Raw genomic sequence first — 25,707 nt, 5'->3', positions numbered from 1 at the left:
TGGTGGATCCCACAGATCACATCTCATAATTTATGTTTACAGGGTGATTCGTGGTGGGCCCCTAGCTTGTTTATGCTAATAAGACGGCTCAGAATGCGGGCTGGCCATGCTAGAAAAACAACCATGTGACAAGAGGGTTGGGGCTTTGAGCCTTGTGATAGCAACCCAATCACCAGAGGAAGAAAGGGCTGGAAACTGAGTTCAACCACGTGACCAATGATTTAATTTAACATGCCTGCATAATTAAACCTCAGTAAAAACTTGGGACACCAAAACTCAGGTGAGATTCCCTGATTGACAACATTCTGTGTATTGTCACACATTGATGTGCGGGGAGGGTAAAACATCACTGAGGGAGACAGAAGCTTAGTGTCTAGAACCTTCCCATTTCTTGCCCTATGCATCTCTCCCTTTGGCTGGTTCTGATTTTTATCCTTTAGTTGTAATAAAACTGAAATCATAGATACAGTGCTTTCCTGCATTGTGTTGGTTATTCCAGCAAATTACTGAATCTGAAGGGATAGTGGGAACCTCTGAATTTGTAGCCAGGTGGTCAGAAGTGAGGGTGACCTGAGAAGTCCCAAACCCGTGGCTAGTGTCTGAAGTGAAAGCAGTTTTATGGAGGATTGTGCACTTTACCTGTGAAGCTTGGCCTTGCTCCAGTAGCTGGTGTCAGAAAAAAAGAAATTAAGACTTATTGAAACAACTCTGAATCGCTGAAACTTGTGGCTTGGGAAGAAAAACGATGAAAGGGTAGGAGAATGAGGAGCCTTTGACTCCTAGATGGCCTTCTTTTCTTTCTTTCTTTTTTTTTTTTTTTTTAACCTGGATGGCTTTCTATTCACCCACAGTAGGGAACTGGAGCCGCACTCTTACTGGTTACTAAAGGTAAAAATTACCAATGGAATCTAGATATTATAGACCCAACTCTCCAGGAGTTGGCTGACTAGATACACAAAGAAATGCAGAATAGTAAGAAACACACTAAATATGTAATTGATTATTGTTATCTGTAATAATTAAAATGAAAGTAAACGAGAGTGGTAAGGAAGATCCTCACGCTGGGCCAAGCTCAGATTTCGGTCACTTTGAGCTCCGATGCTAGCCTCGGAGCTGCCCCTAAAAGGAAAGATTGTATTGCGACAGGAGACAGGACATCTATGGCCTGTGTTCACCAAGACACCACTGGAAACAGGGGATATAGCGTCAAGAAGTTGTCTAATTGTGTGGATCAGTATTACCAGCTTCTTGAAGAACATTTACTAAAACAGATGGGGGACCGTGGCTAATTCGGGGGTAGTATCTTTGGTTTTGAATGCTGCAGAGTGAGAGAGCCTGCTTTGGTTGCCACAGGACTCACAGAACATACTAAACAATCACGTACAGTTAGTTATACATGATCTGGACGCCGCAGATTATTTCCAAGGCAACAGCCTAGTGGACTGGATAAAAGGGGCTGTGAAGTTTATTTACCTTGGGGGGAAAACGTATCTATCTTCTCTTCCTCTAAGTGTCAGGTGGGACACCGCAGGTGTGGTGGCTGATGGACTTCCTGTGCAAGCCGTGCTGCGTGGGCTTCATCGTGGTCAGGAAATTCACCCACTGAGTAGTCCCCTTGCAGTATATGAATCCGAGTTCTCCAGACAAACGGAATAAATAGGACGTATGTATAGGCAAAGAAAGAGAGAAGATAGGGACGGGGGGGGGGGTGGCGTGAGATAGAAATGTTTAAGGGAGTGCCCTATGTGATTGCAGGCTGGAAGATTGGAAACCGAGGGAAAAGTTGATGTGGCAGCAGCTTACGTCTGCAAACAGTCTGGAGGGAGAATTCCTTCTTCCTTGAGGACCTCGGTCTTTTTCTCTTAAGGCCTTCAACTGGCTGGATGAGATCCACACACATTATAAAGGATGACTTGCTTTACTCAAAGTCTACCGATTTGGTTGTTAATCTCATCTAAAATACCTTTACGACACATCTAGACTAGTGTTTGCCAAATATTTGGGCACTGCAGCCAAGCCAGGTTGACACATGAAATGAACCACCATATATCCAAACCTTGTCAATCTGGCACCAATACAGATCTTAAACCATATTTAATCTCCAAGTAAAGACAGTAACAAGGTCCTGCTTCTGCCTACCATGATACAACTGTCCTGCATACAATAAAAAATACACTAACCCTTTGCCCAGAAGAGGAAGCATAGTTCTTGAGCGATGGTCACTCTTCTCCTTGATATCCTGTAACGTAAATACTATAATATAAAGTTAGCGATACTTACGGGTGGGGGTGGGGGAATTGGGTGAAGGTGGTCAAAAGGTACAAACTTCCAGTTTTCAGAGAAATAACTTCTGAGAATGTAATGTACAGCATGGTGACTATAGTTAACAATATTAACAATGTGTTGTATATTTGAAAGTTGCTAAGAGAGTAGATCTTAAGGTTTCTCATCACAAGAAAAAAATGTGTAACTATGTGAGCTGATGGATGTTAACTTATTGTGATAATCATTTCACTATATATATATTTCACTACATATATATATATTTCACTATGTATATATAACTATATATATATATCTCAAGTCGTTATGTTGTACGCCTTAAACTTACACAATGTTATGTGTCAGTTATATCTTAATAAAACTGGAAAAAATAATCAAGTTAATAACACTTAAATACTATGTTGTAAAGTCAATATATCTTATGTAATATGATAAGGTGGAAAGAGAGGGAAGAAAAATTATATATATATGTATAAAAAAAGATTTTTTTCTTCCAGATTTTTATCTAAATTCTACTTAACATATAGTGTTATATTGGTTTTAGGAGTAGAATTTAGTGATTCATCACTTACATATAATACCCAGTGCTAAAAATAAAATACCCAGTGCTCATCATAATAAGTGCCCTCCTTAATACCCATCACCATCTAGATCACGCCCCTACCCACCTCCCTCCATCAACCCTCAGTTTGTTCTCTATCCTTAAGAGTCTCTTTTACGGTTTGCCTCCTTCTCTTTTTTTACCCCTTCCCATTTGTTCATCTGTTCTGTTTACTAAATTCCACATGAGTGAAATCATATGGTATTTTTCTTTCTCTATCTGACTTATTTTACTTAGCATAATACACTCTAGCTCCATCCACATCATTGCAAATTACAAAATTCCATTATATACATCTATATCTATATATATTACCACATCTTCTTTTTCCATTCATCGGTTGATGGACACTTGGGACCTTTCCATAGTCTGGCTATTGTTGACAATGCTGCTATAAACATTGGGGTGCGTGTACCCCTTCAAATCTGTATTTTTGTATCCTTTGGGTAAATACCTGGTAGTGCAATTGCTGGATCATAGTTCTATTTTTTACTTTCTGAGGAACCTCCATACTGTGGAGTGCCTGCACCAGTTTGCATTCCCGCCAACAGTCTAAGAGGGTTCCCCTTTCTCTGCACCCTCACCAACATCTATTGTTTCCTGTGTTGTTAATTTTAGCCATGTTGAGAGGTGCGAGGCGGAATCTCATCGTGGCTTTCATTTGTGTTTCCCTGATGATGACTAATGTTGAGCATCTTTTCATGTGTCTGTTAGCTATCTGGATGTCTTCTTTAGAAAAGTATCTGTTTATGTCTTCTGCCTGTTTCTTAACTGGATTATTTGTTTTTTTGGGTGTTGAGCTTGATAAGTTCTTTATACATTTTGGATACTAACCCTGTATCAGATGTGTCATTTGCAAATAACTTCTCCCATTCTGAAGGTTGCCTTTTAGTTTTGTTTGTTGTTTCCTGCACTGTGCAGAAGGGGTTTTTTTTGTTTTTGTTTGTTTGTTTGTTTGTTTGTTTGTTTTGGGGTGGGTTTTTTTGGTTTGTTTTTCTTTTTGTTCACTGTACAGAAGCTTTTTATCTTCACAAAGTCCCAATAGTTTATTTTTGCTTTTGTTTCCCTTGCCTCCAGAGACATGTCTAGTAAGAAATTGCTACGGCCAAGATCAAAGAAGTTGCTGCCTGTGTTCTCCTCTAGGATTCTGATGGTTTCCTGTCACACATTTAGGTCTTTCATCCATTTTGAATTTATTTTTGTGTATGGTGTAAGAAAGCAGTCCAGTTTCATTCTTCTCCATGTTGCTGTCCTGTTCTCCCAACACTATTTATTGGAGAGATTGTCTCTTTTTTCCGTGGGATATTCTTTCCTGCTTTGTTGAAGATTAGTTGACCCTATAGTTGTGGGTCCATTTCTGGGTTTTCTATTCTGTTCCATTGATCTATGTGTCTGCTTTTGTGCCAGTACATGCTGTCTTGATGACTACAGCTTTGTAATACAGTTTGGGGTCCAGAATCGTGATGCCTCCAGCTTTGTTGTTGTTGTTTTCCAGGATTGCTTTGGCTATTTGGGGTCTTTTGTGGTTCCATAGAAATTTTAGGATTGTTCTAACTGTATGAAAAATGCTGTTGGCATTTTGATAGGGATTGCATTAAATGTATTAGATTGCTTTGGATTGTATAGACATTTTAACAATCTTTGTTCTTCCAGTCCGTGAGAATGGAATTTTTCCCATTTCTTTGTGTCCTATAAGGAGATTTATATAAGGAATTGGATCACACTGTTATGGAGGTGGGCAAATCCCATAATAATCAGAGTGAGTCAGCAAGTTGGAGAGCCAGGAGAGCCAATGGTTTAGTTCCAATCCAAGTCAGAAGGCTCAAGAACCAGGAGAGCCATAGTTGTAGTTCCTATCTGAAAGCTGACAGGCTCCAGACCCAGGAAGAGCCAATATTTCACTTCAAGGCCAAAGGTAGGAAAATGCTAATGTCTCAGTTCAAAAGCAATCAAGCAGGAAGAATTATCTTACTCAATGGAGGCGCAGCCTTTTTTTTTTTTTTTTTCTATTCAGACCTTCTACTGATTGCATGAGGCCTACCCACATTGGGGAGGGAGACCTGTTATACTCAGTCTACAGATTTAAATGTTAACCTCATCCAAAAACATCCTCATAGAAACACCCAGAATAATGTTTGGCCAAATATCTGGGCACCTCATGGTCCAATCAAGTTGACACATAAAATTAACCATCACAGGGATGCCTGGGTGGCCAAGTTACTTAAGCGTCTGACTCTTGTTTTGGCTCAGGTCATGATCTCAAGGTCGTGAGATCAAGCCCCACGTCTGGTTCTGTGTTGGGCATGGAGCCTACTTAAGATTCTTCTCTCCCTCTGCCCCTCCCTTCCCCCTCTCCCTCTCTAAAAAAAATAAGCAACACAATATAATTATAATTATAAAATATAGGTATTACCATACATTAATATATAGATAAGTTGACACATATTAACGTGTGTGTTGTATTAAAACATATTTGTGTATATACACACAAACATATTCATAACAAAATACTCATGACAATTACAGTCCTCATTGCTGCTCATTTCTGTAACTGGTCACATGGTCATAGCTGGTATTTATTTATTTATTTTTAAATTTCTAAAATATTTATTTGAGAGAGAGTGTGTGAGGGAGAGGGAGAGGGAGAGAAACCCAAGCAGACTCCATACTGAATGCAGAGTCAGATGAGGAGCTCAATCTCAGGACCCTGAGATTATGACCAGAGCTGAAACCCAGAGTCGGACGCTTAACCAACTAAGCCACTCAGGCAACCCCCATAGCTAGTATTGATAACTACCTTCTTCCGCTACCCATTTCATATTCCGTTCGCCCTCAGCAAGCTCCTTGGCTGGTTGTAGTTCTTTATTTGGGTGACTGAAAACTTCATTTCTGAAGGATCTGGGTCATTAGTAGTCCTGTCAGAACTGGGTTGTTGTAGTTTTCCATTGACTTAATCACAAGGTGTGGTAATACTAAGAGACACCCCAAGGGATAACCTGTATTCCAGACATACTCTTCCTTGCCTCCAGTGTGGAGCAGTAGTCCAGTTTTCCCCCTTAGTGATCAGGATCAACCACCCTAGACAGCACAGAAAGTTCCTTCTTTCTTTGCCTGTTGGTTCAGAGGTATGAGGAGCCCAAAGCAACCACGTGTCAGTCTTAACTTCCAGTTCAACGGACCCATTGTGGTCTCCTGGTGGAAATACTCTTCCTTTTGCAACTAAGGCCACTAGGCCAGCAGAGATAATAAGTTTGCAAGGAGAGGAAGCGAACACTAGGGCTAATAGTGAGTGGTGCCGCTCCCACATCCACATTTTGATTGCTAGATTCAGGGATCCTAGCTATGGGAGAAACAGTACCATATAGTGGATGCTGGTTCAGGGCATACATAACATGCTGGAGAATCTTGCCCAGCCCTTCAAAGTATTGCCACCTAACTGGCACCGTAACTTCAAAAGGTGAGCTAGCTGTTTCAGGATGGCAGGGAATATGGAAAGACCAGTGAATTCCATGAACATGGGCCCATTGCTCCCTTTCATTTGCTGTGAAATGAATTCCTTGATCAGAAGCAATGAGGAATATTATGATGGTGAAAAAAGCAGTCTGTAAGACCATGGATGGAAGTTTTGACAGAGCAATGCATGCAAGGAAGACAAATCACACCAAGAGTAATGTCTATTTCACTAAGAACAAAATGTTGTCCCTTTTATGATGGAAGCAGTCCAATGTAACCAGTCTTCTGCAGGGTAACTGGCTGATCACCCCGTTAAATAGTGCCATACCAGGTCTCAATATTGGTCTCTGCTACCAAGAAATTGGGCATTCAGCAGAGGCTGTAGCCAGGTAGGCTGTGGTGAGTGCAAGTCCATGTTACTTAGCCTATGAGTAATCACCATCCCTGCCACCATGAACACTTTCATCACGAACCTATTGGGAAATGAACAAAGTGGATGCAGGAAGAGACTGGCAGTGCACAGAACAGGCCATCCTGACCACTTGATTATTAAAATCCTCCTCTGCTGGGCTCATCCCTTAGTTAGAATTCACACAGGACACAAATATCTGCATTTTTTTTTTCTGGCCAGAGAGGTCTATCATGTACCTCTTCCCCAAATTTCCTTGTCACTAATTTTTCCAGTTATGCTCTTTCCAAATCCCTGACCATCCAGCCAAGCCATTGCCCATTGCCCATGAATTGGTATGTAGTTGTATGTCTGGCCCTTTCTCCTCCAAACAAAATGAACAACGAGGTTCATTGCTCAACATTCTTCCCACTGGAAGCAATTTCCTTCACCACTATCTTTCAGAGATGTCCCAAAAGGGGATATTGTGCTACAACTGCCCACTTTCTGGCGATGTCTGCATATCATACAGAACCATTTGTTAACCAGGCCCAAATGCTCCGTGTTCTTTCAACTTATTATGGGGGACTGCCCATGAGTCCATATGCGCATGCTGGGAGAGAGGTGAGAGTGGAGCAGGAGTAGGGACCATGGGCGATTGGGCCACTTCTTTATGTGACTTACGTATGCCTTGAAGGCTTGCTTGATCCCATTCTAGTGCACACCATTTGATAATGGCCTACTGCTGGGCATGCCCAACTAATGGCTTGGCACATAAGACGCTCAATTCATGATCGGCAGCTCAGGTTGCAGAGTAACTTGGTGGCGCATGGTTAAGTGTTCAGTCCCTGCTAAGCCCTAATAACAAGCCAAAAGCTGTCTCTCAAACGAACAGTAGTTGTCCATAAAGGATGGTAGGGCTTCTCTCCAAAATCCCAAAGGCCTACACTCTGATTCACCTATAGCGAGCTGCCAAGGGCTCCAAACACCATCACTGTCTGCCACTGAAACTTCAAGCGCTGTTGGATTCCCCCAGATCGTATGGCCTACGTGTCGTAACAGCTTGCATTGCAACCTGGACCCACGGCAGAGCGTCCTCTCCTTCGGGCCCCATTCTCAACTAGCAGCTTTTCAGGTGGCTCGGTAAACGGATCGGAGTACCACACTCAAATGCAGAATATGTCGCTTCTAAAACGCAAACGGGCCCACTAGGCGATACGCCTCTTTTTTAATTGTAGGAGGGACCAGATCCAACAACTTAGCCTTCCCCTTACAAGGACTATCTTGACGTGTCCCATGCAACCGGACCCCTAGAAATTTCACTGAGGCAGAAACCCCTTGATTTTTGTCCGATTTATTTCCACGCTCTGACAATAAGTCCGTGGGTCTAGAGTAGTGGCTACTTCTGTTCACCAGCCGATCAGCATAACGTCATCCGTGTAAGCAGATCAGCGTGAGGTCTTGTGGGAAGGAAAGGCAATCAAGATTCCTTCAAACCGAATTATGACATAGGGATGCAGAGCTGATTTATCCCTGAGGTAAGACACTGAAGGTGAATTGCTTGCCTTGCTGGCTGAAAACAAACTGCTTCTAGTGGTCTTTACTAACAGGTATGGATTTAAAAAAACAAAAACAAAAACAAAAGCATTTGGCAGATCAATAGCTGCGTACCATACACCAGGGGATGTGCTAATTTGCTCAAGCAATGGCTTCGTATCTGGTGTAGTAGCCGTAATTGGGGTCATCACCTGATTAAAGTTATGATAATCCACTATGACTTTCCAAGACCCACCCGCTTTTCTGCCCAGGCTACACAGGCAGGTCGAATGGGGGATGTGGTAGGAATCACCACGCCTGCATCCTTCAAGTCTTTGATGGTGGCACTAACCTTTGCAATGTGTCTAGTTGTGCAGTATTGCTTTTGGCTTACTATTTTCCTACGTAGAAGCAGTTCTAGTGGCTTCCGCTTGGCATTTCCCCTCATAATATCTCTCATTCCACAGGTCGGGGAAATGACATAGGGATTCTACCAGCTACTGAGTATGTCTATTCCAACTATGCATTCCAGAACTGGGGAAACAACCACAGGTTGGATTCAGGGAACCACAGGACCCACAGTGGGTTGGACCTGAGCTAAAACTCCATTGATCATCTGACCTTCATAAATCCCTATTCTGACCAGTAGAATACATTGACATTTTGGGTCTCTTGGAATTAGAGTCAATTCAAAGGCCATATCCAATCATCCCCAAAAGGTCTGATTATTTCCTTTTCCCAAACGTGTGGTCACCCTGGTAAAAAGGTCACTTTGGGGGAGGCTGGGGAAAAGATTAATGGTAAAAATTTTTGGCAGTATACCTGGACCCTTTCTCAGGGGGACCCAGCCTCCCCTTCACTTAAGGGCTCAAATCCAGGAATTGAATAAGAGTCTATGACTCTGTTTTTATGATTCAGATTATACTTGTTCACTTGACCTAGAACTTTTCCACTTTACAAATCAAGTAAGAACTTAGTAGACTTCCCATCTATTTCATTCCTAGTAACACCATGGTCATCTAGCCAGTGCCATAGACCTTGCTAGTTGTACTGTTCTGATGGCTGCTTGGCCTCTGCAGCCCATTACAGTAACCATTGCCCACCTTGTCTTCGGTATATAAGTGCCACCCCTTGACCCATGCCACTCTTAGATCCAATAACATCCACTGCGTTTAGGTTTCCCAATTCAGTGGCAGCAGTTTCCATTGTAATTTATGACCTACACAGCTCTTTAAGGATTCTGGGGCCCTTCTCACAAATTTATGTCTTACAGTTGCGGCGAAATATGTGTCCTCTGTACCCTCCCAGGGTGGATGAGCAGGTCTTTTTATTTTTATTTTTATTTTTATTCCAGCATAGTTAACATACAGTGTCCTATTAGTTTCAGGTGTACAATATCCTGATTCAACAATTCTATACACCACACAGTGCTCGTCACAGTAAGGGCACTCCTAGTCCCATTCACCTATTTCACCCATCCCCCCCCACCTCGCCTCCAGTAATCATCAGTTTCTTCTCTATAGTTAAGAGTCTGTTGGGGCGTCTGGGTGGCGCAGTCGTTAAGCGTCTGCCTTCGGCTCAGGGCATGATCCCGGTGTTCTGGGATCGAGCCCCACATCGGGCTCCTCCGCTGGGAGCCTGCTTCTTCCTCTCCCACTCCCCCTGCTTGTATTCCCTCTCTCGCTGGCTGTCTCTCTCTCTATTGTTAAATAAATGAATAAAATCTTAAAAAAAAAAAAAAAAGAGAGTCTGTTATTTTGTATTTCTTTTTGCTTTGATCATTTGTTTTGTTTCTTAAATTCCACGTACTGGTGAAATCGTATGGTATTTGTCTTTCTCTGACTGACTGTAATCTCTAGATCCATCCACGTTGTTGCAACTGGCAAGATTTCATTCTTACTGTGGCTGAGTGATATTCCACTGTGTGTATGTACCACCTCTTCTTTGTCCATTCATCTATTGATGGACACTCGGGCTACTTTCATAATTTGGTGATTGTAAATAATGCTGCTATAAACATAGGGGTGCATGTATCTTTCTGAATTAGTGTTTTTGTACTCTTTGAGTATACACCCAGTGGTGGAATTACTAGATTTATGGTAGCTATATTTTTTTAAAGATTTATTTATTTATTTATTTTAGAGACAGAGAGAGTGAGGTGGTGGGGGAGAGGGAGAGAGAAACTCAAGCTGACTCTGCGCTGAGCACAGAGCCCGACGGGGAGCTCCACCTCATGACCCCGAGATCATGACATGAGCCAAAACCAAGAGTCAGACACTCAACTGACTGCACCACCCAGGTGCCCCTGGTAGTTCTATTTTTAATTTTTTGAGGACTCACCGCACTGTTTTCCACAGTGGCTGCACTGGTTTGCGTTACTACCAACAGTGCAAGAGTGTTCCCTTTTTCTCTGCATCCTTGCCAACACTTGCTGTTTCTTGTGTTTTTGATTTTTAGCCATTTTGATAGGAATGGGGTGATAGTTCGTTGTGGTTTTCATTTGCATTTCCCTGATGATGAATGATATTGGGCATCTTCTCATGTGTCTGTTGGCCACCTGTTTGTCTTCTTCGGATAAATGTCTGTTCATGTCCTCTGCCCATTTTTTCAGTGGATTGTTTGGGTTTTGTTTTGTTTTGTTTTGTTTTATTTGATGTTGAGATGTACAAGTTCTTAATCTTCTTTGTTCTTTTAAGATTTTATTTAAATTCCAGTTAGTTAACATATAGTGTAATACTAGTTTAGAGAGTACAACATAGTGATTCAACACTTTGATACATCACCCAGTGCTCATCACATGCACTCCTTAATCCCCATCATCTAAACACATCACCCCACCCACCTCCCTTCTGGTAACCATCAGTTTGTCCTCTCTAGTTAAGAATCTGTTTCTTGATTTTTTTTTTCTCTCTCTCTCTTTTATTTCCCCTTCGCTCATAGGTTTTATTTCTTAAATTCCACATATGAGTGAAATCATATGGTATCTGTCCTTCTCTGACTGACTTATTTGGCTTAGCGTAATACTCTCTTGCTCCATCCATGTCATTGCAAATGGCAAGATTTCATTCTTTTTAATGGCTGAATAACATTCCATTGTATAATATACCGTATCTTATTTATCCATTCATCAGTTGCTGGACACTTAAGCTGTTTCAATAATTTGGCTACTGTTGACAATGCTATTATAAACATAGGGGAACACGTATCCCTTTGAATTAGCATTTTTTATTCTTTAGGTAAGTATGTAGTAGCGCAATTGCTGGATCGCAGGGTAATTTGATTTTTAACTTTTTGAGGAACCTCCATACTGTTTTCTAGAGTGGCTGCACCAGTTTGCATTCCCCCCAACAGTATAAGAGGTTTCCCCTTTCTCCACACTCGCACCAACACCGGGCATTTCCTGTGTTGTTGATTTTAGCCATTCTAACAGGTCTGAGGTGATATCTCATCACGGTTTTGATTTGTATTCCCCTGATTATCTGTGATGTGGAGCGTCTTTTCATTGTCTGTTGGCCATCTGGATGTCTTCTTTGAAAAAAATGTCTATTCATGTCTTCTGCCCATTTCGTAACTGGATTAATTGTTTTTGGGGTGTTGAGTTTTATAAGTTCCTTATGTATTTTGGATACTAACCCTTTATTGGATATGTCATATATCTTCTTCCATTCCAAAGGTTGCCTTTTTGTTTTGTTGATTGTTCCCTTTGCTGTGCACAAGCGTTTTATTTAGATGTATTCTTAATAGGGTTTTTTTTTTTTTTGTATTTTTTCCCCTTGCCTCAAGGGACCTATCTAGAAAAAAAGTTGCTACAGCCAATTTCAGAAGTTACTCCCTGTGTTCTCTTCTAGGATTTTTATGGTATTAGGTCTCACACTTAGGTGTATAATCCATTTTGAATTTATTTTTGTGTATGATGTGAGAAAGTGGTCCACTTCCATTCTTTTGCATATTACTGTCCAGTTTTCCCAACACCATTTGTTGAAGAGACTGTCTTTTTCCCATTGAATATTCTTTCCTGCTTTGTTAAAGATTAATTGACCATGAAATTGAGGGTTTATTCCTGGGTTTTCTATTCTGCTCCATTGATCTATTTTTGTGCAAGTACCATACTGCTTTGATTACTACAGTTTTATAATATAACTTGAAGTTCAAAATTGTGATGCCTCCAGGGTTCCTTTTCTTTTCCAAGATTGCTTTGGTATTAAGGGTCTTTGGGATTGCATACAAATTTTAGGATTGTTCTAGTTCTGTGAAAAGTGCTACTGGTATTTTGATAGGGATTGCATTGAATGTATAGATTGCTTTGGGTAGTATAGACATTTTAACAATGTTTGTTTTTCCAATCCATGAGCGTGGAATGTCTTTCCGTTTTCTTCTGTTGTTTTCGATTTCTTTCATCAGTGTTTTACAGTTTTCAGAGTGTAGGTCTTTCACCTCTTTGGTTAGGTTTATTTCTAGGTATCTTATTTTGGTTGCAAATATAAATGGGATGTCTCCTTAATTTCTCCTGTTGCTGCACCATTATTGGTGTATAAAAATGCAACAGATTTCTGTACATTGATTTTGTATCCTGAGACTTTACTGAATTCATGTATTGGTTTAGTAGCTTTTTGGTGGAGTCTTTTGGGTTTTCTTCTTTTTAAGATTTTATTTATTTATTTGAGAAAGAGGGAGCATGCCCAAGTGGGTGGAGGGGGAAAGGGACAAGCGGACTCCTCACTGAGTGCCGAGTCCCGCACAGGGCTTGATCCCAGGACCCTGAGATCATGACCTGAGCTGAAGTCAGATGCTTCACCGGCTGAGCCACCCAGGCGCCCCTCAGCTTTTCTATATATAGTATCATATCATCTAAAAATAGTGAAAGCTTCACTTCTTCCTTACCAGTTTGGATGCCTTTTATTTCTTTGTGTTGTCTGATTGCTGTGGATAGGATTTCCAGTACTATGTTGAACAAAGTGGTGAGAATGGACATCCTGTCTTGTTCCTGACCTTAGGGGAAAAGTTCTCAGATATTCCCTATTAAGGATGATGTTAGCTGTGAGTTTTTCATATATGGTCTTTATTACATTGAGTTATGTTCCCTCTAAACTTACTTTGTTGAGGGTTTTTATCACGAATGGATGTTGTACTTTGTCAAAAGATTTTTGGCATCTATTAAAACGATCACATGGTTCTTATCTTTTCTCCTACTGATGTGATGTATCACATTGATTTGTGAGTATTGAACCATTCTTGCAACCCAGGAATAAACCCCACTTGATGGTGGTGAATGATTTATTTAATGTATTGTTCAATTTGGTCTGCTAGTATTTTATTGAGAATTTCTTCATCTATGTTCATTAAGGGTATTACCTGTAGTTCTCTTTTACGGTGGCATCTTTATCTGGTTTTAGTATCAGGGTAATTCTGGCCTCATAGAATGAATTTGGAAGTTTTCCTTCCTTTTTGGAATAGTTTGAGAAGAATAGGTATTAATTCTTCTTTAAATGTTTGGTAGAATTTGCCTGTGAGGACTTCTGCTCCTGAACTTTGGTTTTTTGGGAGTTTTTTGATTACTAACTCAATTTCTTTCCTGCTTATCAGTCTGTTCAAATTTTCTATTTCCTCCTGTTTCAGTTTTGGTAGTTTACATGTCTCTGGGAATTTATCCATTTATTCTAGGTTGTCCATTTTGTTGGCATAGTTTTTCATAATATTCTCTTCTAATTGTTTGTGTTTCTGTGGTGTTGGTCATTTCTCCTCTCTCGTTTGTGATTTTATTTATTTGAGTCCTCTTTTTCATGATAAGACTGGCTAGAGGTTATCAAGTTTATTAAGTTTTTCAAGGAACAAATTACTGGTTTCATCAATCAATTCTTTTGGATTTTTTTTTTCAGTTACCATATCATTTATTTCCACTCTGATCTCTATTATTTCTTTCCTTCTCCTGGTTTTATTTTCTATTTTTTAAAAGATTTTGTTCATTTATTTGAGACAGAAAGAGAGAGCGAGAGCACAACTGGGGGGAGAGGGAGAAGCAGACTCCCCACTGAGCAGGGAGCCTGATGCAGGGCTCAATCCCAGGACTCCAGGATCATGACCCTAGCCAAAGGTAGATGTCCAGCCAACTGAGCCACCCAGGCGCCCCCTCCTTCTCCTGGTCTTAGATTGTTTGTTGTTCTTTTACTAACTCTTTTAGGTGCAAGGTTATGTTGTTTGAGATTTTTCTTCCTTCTTGAGGTAAGCCCTCAACTTCCCCCTTAGGATCACTTGTGCTGCATCCCAGAGGTTTTAGACCATTCTGTTTTCATTTTCATTTGTTTCATATACTTTCTTATGTCTTCATTGATCTCCTGGTTGACCCATTCATCGTTTAGTAGCATATTATTTAACTTCCAAGTATCTGTTGTCTATATAGACATTTTATTGTGTTTGACTGCTAGTTTTATAGCACTGAGGTCAGGAAATATGCATGGTATGATTTCAATCTTTGTGAATTTGTTGAGGTTTGTTTTATGGGCTAATATGTGATCAATTCTGAAGAATGCTCCATGTGGACTTGAAAAGAATGCATACTCTCATTTTAGGATGGAATGTTTTGACTCTATCTGTTAAATCCATCTATTCCAGGGGGTCATTCGAAGCCATTATTTCCTTCTTGTTCTGTTTGGATCATCTGTCCATTGTGTAAGTAAGGTGTTAAAGTCCTTACTATTATTATATTGTTATCAGTTAATTCCTTTATGTTTCTTACTGTTTTACTTCTTCAGGTGGAGCTCAATATATATTGAGCAAATACTAACAGATCTAACAGATCTGTTAGACAGCAACAAAAATAGTACAGGATTTCAACATCCCACTCTGAGCAATATATAGATCATACAGACAGTAAAAAACAAAATTATGACACTCAAATTCAGAAAAAATAATTAGTTAACTATCAATATCCATTCATGATGTACTTTTCAAACAAATCTTTTTAATTCGATTATTGAGATAGAATTTACATCAAGGTCTATGAGTCCTTACAAACTCATACTGTTAGGGAACCACAACCACAATCAAACTACAAAATCTTTCATCGCCTGCCAAAACCCATCATGTTCTCATACTTAAACCCCTTCTCTCAACACCCAGACACTGGCAACCACTGATCTGTTCTCTGTCCCTATGGTTTGGACTATGTGAGAATGTCACAGAAATGGAATCCTGTGTGGGGCCTGGGTGGCTCAGTTGGTTAAGCGTCGGACTCTTGGTTTCCCCTCAGGTCACAATCTCATGGGTTGCAGGATCCAGTCTGTGATGGGCAGCGCACTCAGTGGGAAGTCCGCTTGAAGATTCTCTCCTCTGCCCCTCCCCCCACGCATGCACTATTGCTCTCTATCCCCCTAAAATAAACAAAAGAAGAAAAGAGAAAGAAAGAAAGAAAGAAAGAAAGAAAGAAAGAAAGAAAGAAGAAAGAAAATCCTTCGGCATTTAACTTTTGCACTTGGTGCCCTTCACAGAAAGGACTGCACGCATATGGCACCTCCGGAGGTGCAATGTACCATTCCTCACCTGGGTGGTAGTTACATGGCCTGATCACTCCCTATCCATTTATCTAATTGTAAGCTTTTAACAATATTGGATACATATGGTGTCTCATAAATATAATACTTACTCTCCTGTAATTTATCCTGTCTATCCGTGTAAAGGTTACTTACTAAATAGCGATTGTTATCCTTTAAAACAGAGTGGAAAAGTCAAGCCAGCAGTCACCTCGAGAGAACTGAGGAGGAAGAGTGACTGGCATGGGGCAAAAGGAGGCTTTCAACTTATTATTAAACTTCTCTACTCTGAGTGGCAGTTACCAGGCTACCAGCTGGCAGGAGCACAGGGCCGCCGAGCACCGTCCAGTCGTGCGGGTAGTGCGCCGGGGGAACACGCAGGTAACAGCTCACAGGGCCACCCTGCCACCCCCAATGTGCGGGCCGGCCAAACCCAGCAAACATGGGTGAGAGTCTCCCCACTTTAAGGTCAGCTGAGAAGCAACCAGAATTACATCTGCAACCTTCACCCCCCCCACCACCGTGCAAGGTAACATACTGAGCCCATTCCAGGAGTTAGGGTGTGGACAACTCTGGGGACCATCCCTCCTCCCACCACGCCCAGCTCCGTCTCCAGTGCTCACCTCCTCCTGCCCTCCTTGGGTGCGCGCAACCCCCCACCCAAAGGTCTGCAGAGAAAGGCTGGCCGGTGGTGGTGGCCGCACAGCGGCTGGGGCTGGAGGTGGTGGAGAGGGAGCCATCTGCCTGGGAGCTGGGCAGGCAGCAGAATGAGGCAGGACGGGGCCTAGGGCTCCCCAGGCCAGCCACCACTCCCTCCCAGGCTGGAGAGGACGCGTGAGGGGGAAGGCAAAAGAGGCACACTAAATTAGGGCAGGGGACCCACCTCTTCCTTTCCCCTGGGACCCACATGCACCCCTTTAATCTGTGCCTCACCGTCTGCCACTTACTTCCTGATGGGACGGGAAGGAGACGAGCCACAGCCCGTGACGTATGTGTTTACAGCAACATGACTGTGGACTACGTCGTCTGAATATGGAACAGAGGTTGTGTGCTCAGGGGAGGGAAGGGAGGCCAGCAAAACTAGTCAGCCAGGATTGTGACCAGGCCCTCCCCAGTCCCCTTCTTCCCTTCCTCACGCTGCTCACCACGGCACTGTGCCCCCAAGGCAGGGTCGGTGCTGGATTTCTCCCCAGTCACAACTTGCCCACGTGTCTGCCCCCAGACACCCCAGCCAGAAGGTCTCCGCCAAACCCATTCACTCAGAAGACGGCCCACCGTGTTACCCCGCCAGGACAGAACCACAGGGTCCGGGTGAAGGCCAGAGCCTCAGCAACCAAGCCCACCTTCTCAAGTGAGGGGTTTGGAGGGGAAGGGCTGAGTCCCACGAATGTTCTCTTCAAGGCGGAGGTCTGTGCTTGTCCCACCCCATGCGTGATGGTCTGGCCACCTGAGTTCATGGCACAGGGGCCTGAAGGAAGGCAGGCTGAGAATAGGGGGGAAGGGGGAACCAACTTGGCCCAATTTTCTGTTGGGGAATCCAACCTCTACTTCCCACCCTCACCGCGCCCGTCCTGCCCCTGTCCCCGTTAGCTCCTGGCAGAGCAGACTCCTGAGCGAGCTCCCTGCTGCTAAGATGAGGCCTGTCCCAGCCACTCTGAGGTAGCCTTCCCTCCCACACTGTCCTTCCTCCAACGCACACGGGAGGGGTCAGAGCTCCGAGGATCACAGAATAGGACCCATGGTCTCCTCCAGGGGCTCCCGACATTGAGCCTTCCCACACCCTGTCCAGGGGTCTGGGACTTGCACGTCCTTACCCCCCAGTTTTAGGCATTTAACAGCACCCCCTGAAAAGTAGATCCACCCCTTGCTTCTGCTCATTCAGTATCTTGCCAGTTCTTGACCACAGTCTCCACTCCCTTTACTCCCTGAATCACATCTCTCTCCCTCAAGGGAGATTATCCCCGATTGATTGAATTCACACTCACACACACACACACACACACACACACACACACACACAGGTGCACACAACAACCTTGACTGTTCTGGGGACCATAGACCCCCACCCCCACTTCTGGGCACAAAACACCTGGGTCTCTCGGGAAGGGTATCTGGTCTGGCAGAAGCGACCCTCACCTCACTCACACACAGATCCGTCCCTCTGAGCCTCAGGCCAGCACAGCCCTGGGTCCTGGCTGAAGGAAGGAAGCCATCCCAACCCCACCCACCGTCAGCGAGGGGGAAACAGAGCACGGAATTCAGACTAAATCTCCTGTGACCTGAAGGGACAGAGAGCCTGAGCCGGGACACCAAATATTGTTTCCAGAAAAACCTGGGTCCTGCTGGTGGGCGAACAGCACTGGCAGGGGACCACGCAGGCACATCGAAACCCATCACGCACCCTTGCCGTAGAAACGGATGGTCACTTTCCTACCAAGGGTCCGGGGACGACCAGGACGGAGGAGGGGGGTGAGGTGGCTTGGACAGGAGGGACGGGAGAGCTCCGATGGCTGGACCACCCATTTCTGGCTACTGGTGGGCAGTCTGCCCCAGGTTGGCCCAGAGCCCCCACTAGCCTCATTGCGCCCACCTCCAGCCCAGAGACTAACCCGAGCTTTTCCGCCCTGTTCCCTGTACCTCCCACCGCCCCGGCTCTGCACCCCACTGGGCTCTGACTTCTGCCTCCACCCCACCACCGAACCCAAGGAGGGAGAAGTGACGCGATTGGAAACGGAGCATCAAGGCCCAGGGTTCAAGGGGAGAGAGGGAGGATGCGCCAGTCCCCGGGCCAGTGGTCCTTGCGCGCGCTGGCACCAGAGGGAGGGAAGGACTCCGCAGAGGGGACTGGGCCCAGGAAGGGGCGACAGGAGCCCAACTCTGCTCTTAAACGCCAGCTGAAGCACAGGGGCAGGGCAGGCCAGCGAGGGAAAGCCACGGGAGTGATCGAGAGGGCACTCAGACAGCAGAGCAGGGGGGCCCGGAGCAGCAGGTCAGCGATCCCAAGGAGGGAAGGGAAGAGGGACTGCGGCTCTGGAAGGGGTCCTGGGTTCCTGCTGAAGGGGCAGGGGGGAGAACGGAGATGAAGGGGAAGCCCGAGGCCCAAAAAGAAGGGGAGATGAGGGGAGAACCTGAAGGGGGCCTGCAGGGGGAAAGGGAGCAAAGGCTCAGGTGGCCAGGCAGAGCCCACTCAGATCCGAGAGGCCGGGGCACCCTGGGGGCCGGACCGCAGGGCTCGTAGCCCACGCTCCCCACAAGGAGAAGGCCTACCACTCGACCCCAGAGGTCCTCTTCTGGAAAAGGCTGTGACATGGAGCAGCTCCCCGCCCCGCCCCGCCCCGCCCCTCCCACTCCTCCCGACCCCTGGCCCAGCCCCCCCACCCCACAGACAAGGCAGACCACAGGCCTGAGAGGTACTTTAATTTGAAACTGCTGTGAACTGGGGTGGAGAGGGGCAAAAGAACAGGGAGAGGAAGCCTCGGCTGAGGTCGAACAGGAGGGACCCGGCTTGGCCACAGCTCCCTGGCTCCAAAGGCACCAGCTGCTCCTCTTGCACAGCGATGCTGGGCTCAACCTGTCAGACAGAGCAGGGTCAGGGAAGAACAGCAGGCCAGGGCCAGCCCCCCGCCCAGCCCAACAGCCGCGACTGTGGGAAGGGGAATGGTGTGTGTAACACTCACTTCAAAGGCTCTGGAACTTGTCAGTCAGGGACTGCATGGCCGCTGAAACAGAGACAGGCGTAAGCAGGCCCTCCAGACACGGGGTGGGGGGTGGCGGGGTAGAAGCTCATCCCCCTGTCCCCGTGGGGAAGCGCCTAGCCCTGCAACCTGAAACCCCCTCCAGCCCCTATCCCAAGAGCCCCGGGCCTGCCTCACTCACCCACCACCTCAATGAAATATGGACATGTCCTCCAAGGGAACCAAACGTGCCAGTGCTTCTCAAGCTTTGGGGCACATCGGAATCATTCAGACGTGACCAACCAACACGCGTGCGCGCGCGCACACACACACACACACACGCGTGCGCCTCGCAGCCATACCAAGGAGCAGTTACAGGGAAAATCAAGGAGGCATCTGTAAACGTCCTAGTAGAGGGACACCTCTGGGACCTGTTCCCGCTGGCACACTGCGCACGCAGTCGCGGCAGGACTTTCCCGATTGTGCACACATGGAGCCGCACACACACAGCAGGCTCCAGGGCCAGGCCTGCTGGGTTCTCCTCCCCACAGGAATGTTGGTCCCTGGGAGGCCCCTGCACCTGCAGCCCATGCCAGCTTCTGCACTGAGGACCCCCTCGTCCGCCCCCCCCCACCTGCGTCTGCCCAACCCGGCCCCAGCCAGAGGGTCCTCATACCAAGCTGCTCCTTCAGGTCGTCTATTTCTCTCTGTAGCACGACACACTAGGGCAGCAGACAGCAGAGAGAGAGAAACGATTAGTATCCTCTGGCTTCCTCTCTCCTCCGCCTCCCCCTCTCCCACAGGCACTACATCCCCAGGCCCAGTGGCCAAACCCGCACAGGCTCCTCAGGGGAAAGGAGGCGCCTTCGCTTTGTGGGGAGCAGACGGGCCGGGGGGGGGGGGGAGGCACCTATGTCAGTCCAGCCCAGACCCGGATCCCGCCCTCTAGTTTGGGCCTGCATTTCTAGGAGCCACAGGAAGCATTACCCGAGGACAGCCCTGGGCGCCAGCTGGTGGCAGCTGCTGCCTCTCTGGCCTTGGGGTGTGGTCAAGCGGCTCCAGGTCACCTGAAAGGGAAAGAACTTCAAATCCAGCTTCCAAGGCCCCCAGGGAGGCGCAAAGGGCCTCAGCAGGGTCCAACGTGAGGCAGCACCACCCTCTGCTGGCAACAAGTGGCCCCTGCTCTGCCAGCAGCTCCAACCTTGTCTCTGGGCCCGTCCCCCCTTGTCCCCCAGGGGCAGCCCATCCTTGAAGGTGGTCCCCAGGGACTGTGGCTCTGGCTTGGACTCTCCCAGAGCTGCAGCCACAGCCAGCCCCTGGGACGAGCAACGGGGCCCAACAGGACTGAACAGAAGAAAGGCTCTGTTCTGCTGAAAGTCTATGTCCAGAGCTACACGTTGGGCCACGGCCACGCATCACCCCTGCTGCACAAACCCCACCTGGGGGACGATGTGGCTTCAGGAGACCCCGTTTCCTTGGGAGAAGCTTCCCCAGGAACGTGGGGAGGTGGGGACCAAAGCTGAGTCCCGAGTAGAGCCAGAGCCAGAGCCAGAGGTTTCCCTCCTCATCTCCTCTCGCCTGCACTCCCGTGACACCCCCAAGACTCACTGGAGGGCGCAGGCACTCTGGGCAGGACGTCTCCCTGGCTCGGGGCCAAGGGCTCTGAGCCTCCTGGAACCTGGGGGGCTCTGGTGTTGAGGTCGCCCCTGCTGCATTCTCTAGGATGCATGCCCGAACAAGATGGCCCTGGCCTCTGTGTTGGAAGTTAAAATTTCTCACCCATCATCTGCACTTGGGATGTGGGTGTGTGTGTGTGTGAGTCTGGGTAGCTGTACACACGCTGATGTTGGTGATGGGAAATAGTGGGAATACTCTAAAATCTCCACATAAGGAAACGACAACGTTTGCTCTCCGGCCCTTTGCGGGGTACGCGTATGCCACCCGCCCTCCAATCATTGCCTGAGGGTTCCCATGCCCTTGCCATTGGGTCCTAAGTGCTGCTGTGGAACAGAGGCTGGCGAATCCTCTGTGCACGATGTGCCTCACCAGTGTCCCGACCTTCTGTCCCCAAGACCCTGGAGACAGGTGCCCGCCACCCTGTTCTGCGGATGGGGAGACAGCAGCTCAGAGCCATGACTGCACAGTAAAGCAGAGTCCAGGCCAGGGAAGGCGGGACCAGAACAGCGGGTCAACCTCTCCAACTGCCACACACAGACACCCAGACCTACTCCTAGGGAAACCAAGGACCTTCGACCCTATTGGTTAGAGCCTCGAGAGGCGGGCAAACAAGGGGTGCGCTGGTTGGCGGGGGCCGGACCAATGAGATGGCCGAGACCTTAACGTCTGAGGCACACGCAAGCCACGCGTTGTTTGAGGCGATCTCGTGCGGTGAAACGCCACACCGCGTGACGCGGAGCCTGTGGTGAGTGCCATCGTCTACGGCACGCCGAGCTACTACGGCCGCAAGTCACGCACCTTCGCCTCGCGCCTCGGGCCTCTCCCCTCTCGCCTGTGGCGCCGGGACCAGAGCGATCTTCTCCCTCGAACCGCGGCTGCCCGGCCTCGACGGCATGAGCGCTCCCGATGAGGTGCCTGTCTCGGGAGCGGGCTTCGGCCCGGAGGGCGGGGAGCAGTCCGGCGCCCGCCCCGCCGGCCCCGGGCCCCCGCGGGCACCGGCGCTAGGTGTGGATGCAGGGCCGCCGCGCAGCGGCGAGGGCGAGGGTGGGTTCCCAGACGCCGAGTCCGAGCGGGAAGTGCTGGAAGCGGGAGGGCCGGTGCTGTGGGGCCGCGTAGGCCGCCCCGGCTCCCCGGCCGACCACAAGGGGGACGGCCCGGCCTACGCGTCGCACGTGGCTGACGAGTCCGCGGCGGACATCGTGCAGCAGCTGGCCGACCGCGATGCCCTGGGCCTGCGGAGAAACCGGTCCCCGGAGGGCGGCGCCGCGGCAGCGTCGGGCGGTTGGGCGGGCTTAGAGGCAGGGCCCGGCGGGCGAGGCGCGCTCGCCCTGGGCCGCGTGGAGTCGCAGCCGCCTTCCGCCGCCCCGCCGCACGTCGGTGGGCCCGAGGGAGGCCGAGCCTGGGGAACCCCGAAGAGAGGCGCTAAGAGCAGGTCGAACGTCAGGGTGGATCGCCGGCGGCGCTCGGCGGCCGCCAAAGGCCCGGGCGTGCAGCCTTCCGACCCCGAGTCTTCAGATGAGTTCAGTGAGATACAGCCGATGAGGGTGAGCATTCGCTCCAAAGAAGGAGGCCAGGCCAAGCCCAGCAGCCCCGAGGATCGCGGGGACACACCGAGACACTCGAATATCCACGTCAGGGAGAATTTCCTTCACACGCTAGGCTCCTTCCTGACCTCGGCTCCCCGCGGATTCACTTCGCTTGTGGAGAGGCAGGCCTTTGGCGAGCTGGACATCTCCCGCTCTAAGAAAATGCAAAGCGTGGTCTGGGGGAAGGGGGAGAGCAGGCCCAGCTACCAGGGAGCTGCTGCTGTTGCTGCTGCAGGCGGCCTGCCCGGGGCCACCTCTAGGAGGAAGGTGGCCCAGGAGAAGAAAACCCTAGGGGAGGCCTCCAAAGTGGCCTCGGGGAAAAGCTTTCCTTCCTGGGGGCAGAGAGTCTCGGCAGATCCTCTGGAACCAGCCACCTTCCCCCCAATCTCCGGTGTCCCGCTGCTTGGGAGGTCGAAGAGCTATGCCCTGTTCCCTTCGGGAACCAAACAGTCCAAGCACATGGGCTCCGGGAAGAAATCTGCGGCCAGGAGGGCTCGGGAGGCAGAGCTGATGGCGGTCGCAGGAGAAGGCAGTGACTCAAACAGAGACGCGTTCCCCAAGGGCCAAGTGAGTAGACCCCCCTGCTCCTCCTCTCCGGGGGAGGGGCCCCCCTCCTCCCCACCCCTCCCCCTCCCCCTCCCCCTCCGCGCACTTCTTCACCAATGCTCCCTCTGTCCCTAATTCAGGGGTTGCCATGGGTGCCCCGGGGTCACTGGGATCACCGGGATGCCAGATCGGGTCGTGGGTCATTTTCACAGGGGCAGATATTAACCTCGGGTACCACGCGGTGTGTGCCCGGCACCATTCTGGACCCTTGGCACGTTTCCTGCCTCCTCCCCCGAGAGAGGCCCGGGATGAAGGGAGGGGAGGGCTGGTCGCTGATTGGAAGCCAGGAACCCCTTCAAAGTTTGGACCACGAACCTTCCATCTTTAGACTCATCGGCTTCCTGGTTCCTACTTCCTGGCTGGTCCCCAAGCCTTCCTTGCAGGGAGCCTGGGCTTTGTCAGTGCCCTACTCTTCTCCCTGGCCCAGCTCTGCCCCCTGGCCCGGGGCTGACTGAGGGAGGAAGCGCCAGCCAGACCAGCCTCTGAGTTCCCTTCCCTATTCCCTGACTCACCCCAGCTCCTACACGCACACGTGTGCACACCTACACACACCATACACGCACACACGAACACCCCACATCCCAAGTCCAGATGGGTGAGAAATTTTTCTTTTAACTTCCAACACAGAGGCCAGAGCCATCTTGTTTGGTCATGCGCCGTGGAGAATGCAGCAGGGGCGACCTCTACACCAGAGCCCCCCAAGTTCCAGGAGGCTCAGAGCCCTTGGCCCCGAGCCAGGGAAACGTCCTGCCCAGAGTGCCTGCGCCCTCCAGTGAGTCTTGGGGGTGTCATGGGAGTGCAGGCGAGAGGAGATGAGGAGGGAAAACTGGCTCTGGCTCTGGCTCTGCTCGGGGCTCAGCTTTGGTCCCCACCTCCAGGCCTCCCTGGGGAAGCTTCTCCCAAGGAAACGGGGTCTCCTGAAGCCACATCGTCCCCCAGGTGGGGTTTGTGCAGCAGGGGTGATGCGTGGCCGTGTCCCAACGTGTAGCTCTGGACATAGACTTTCAGCAGAACAGAGCCTTTCTTCTGTTCAGTCCTGTTGGGCCCCATTGCTCGTCCCAGGGGCTGGCTGTGGCTGCAGCTCTGGGAGAGTCCAAGCCAGAGCCACAGTCCCTGGGGACCACCTTCAAGGATGGGCTGCCCCTGGGGGACAAGGGGGGACGGGCCCAGAGACAAGGTTGGAGCTGCTGGCAGAGCAGCGGCCACTTGTTGCCAGCAGAGGGTGGTGCTGCCTCACGTTGGACCCTGCTGAGGCCCTTTGCCCCTCCCTGGGGGCCTTGGAAGCTGGATTTGAAGTTCTTTCCCTTTCAGGTGACCAGGAGCCGCTTGACCACACCCCAAGGCCAGAGAGGCAGCAGCTGCCACCAGCTGGCGCCCAGGGCTGTCCTCGGGTAATGCTTCCTGTGGCTCCTAGAAATGCAGGCCCAAACTAGAGGGCGGGATCCGGGTCTGGGCTAGACTGACGTAGGTGCCTTCCCCCCCGCCCCCGGCCCGTCTGCTCCCCACAAAGCGAAGGCGCCTCCTTTCCCCTGAGGAGCCTGTGCGGGTTTGGCCACTGGGCCTGGGGATGTAGTGCCTGTGGGAGAGGGGGAGGCGGAGGAGAGAGGAAGCCAGAGGATACTAATCGTTTCTCTCTCTCTGCTGTCTGCTGCCCTAGTGTGTCGTGCTACAGAGAGAAATAGACGACCTGAAGGAGCAGCTTGGTATGAGGACCCTCTGGCTGGGGCCGGGTTGGGCAGACGCAGGTGGGGGGGTGGTGGACGAGGGGGTCCTCAGTGCAGAAGCCGGCATGGGCTGCAGGTGCAGGGGCCTCCCAGGGACCAACATTCCTGTGGGGAGGAGAACCCAGCAGGCCTGGCCCTGGAGCCTGCTGTGTGTGTGCGGCTCCATGTGTGCACAATCGGGAAAGTCCTGCCGCGACTGCGTGCGCAGTGTGCCAGCGGGAACAGGTCCCAGAGGTGTCCCTCTACTAGGACGTTTACAGATGCCTCCTTGATTTTCCCTGTAACTGCTCCTTGGTATGGCTGCGAGGCGCACGCGTGTGTGTGTGTGTGTGTGCGCGCGCGCACGGGTGTTGGTTGGTCACGTCTGAATGATTCCGATGTGCCCCAAAGCTTGAGAAGCACTGGCACTTTTGGTTCCCTTGGAGGACATGTCCATATTTCATTGAGGTGGTGGGTGAGTGAGGCAGGCCCGGGGCTCTTTGGATAGGGGCTGGAGGGGGTTTCAGGTTGCAGGGCTAGGCGCTTCCCCACGGGGACAGGGGGATGGGCTTCTACCCCCCCCACCCCCCACCCCGTGTCTGGAGGGCCTGCTTACGCCTGTCTCTGTTTCAGCGGCCATGCAGTCCCTGACTGACAAGTTCCAGAGCCTTTGA

At 49.0% G+C, this 25,707-nt stretch overlaps 1 protein-coding gene and 1 pseudogene across 1 annotated transcript; one reads left to right on the top strand and one right to left on the bottom strand.

Moving 5' to 3' along the window:
- Positions 1–22,033, bottom strand: part of LOC113245634 (insulin-like growth factor-binding protein 5) — a 27,361-nt pseudogene extending 5,328 nt beyond the window's left edge.
- On the top strand, positions 22,032–25,707 carry LOC113249712 (uncharacterized protein CXorf49 homolog). The gene is made up of 6 exons (XM_044381019.2): positions 22,032–23,291; positions 23,952–24,102; positions 24,319–24,507; positions 24,642–24,721; positions 24,988–25,033; positions 25,667–25,707. Exons 1-6 carry the CDS (start codon positions 22,032–22,034, stop codon positions 25,705–25,707), a joined length of 1,767 nt encoding a protein of 588 aa, XP_044236954.2.

This window comes from Ursus arctos, chromosome X (assembly GCF_023065955.2).
Source record: "Ursus arctos isolate Adak ecotype North America chromosome X, UrsArc2.0, whole genome shotgun sequence".
NCBI classification, from domain to species: domain Eukaryota; kingdom Metazoa; phylum Chordata; class Mammalia; order Carnivora; family Ursidae; genus Ursus; species Ursus arctos.
This window is presented reverse-complemented; position numbering and strand designations above follow the sequence as displayed.

Coding starts and splice junctions, on each gene's coding strand:
- LOC113249712 (XM_044381019.2), top strand. CDS start 22,032: ATGAGCGCTCCCGATGAGGTGCCTGTCTCGGGAGCGGGCTTCGGCCCG. Junction 24,103..24,318: donor CAGAGTGCCTGCGCCCTCCA/GTGAGTCTTGGG, acceptor CCCAACGTGTAG/CTCTGGACATAGACTTTCAG. Junction 24,722..24,987: donor GCGCCCAGGGCTGTCCTCGG/GTAATGCTTCCT, acceptor CTGCTGCCCTAG/TGTGTCGTGCTACAGAGAGA.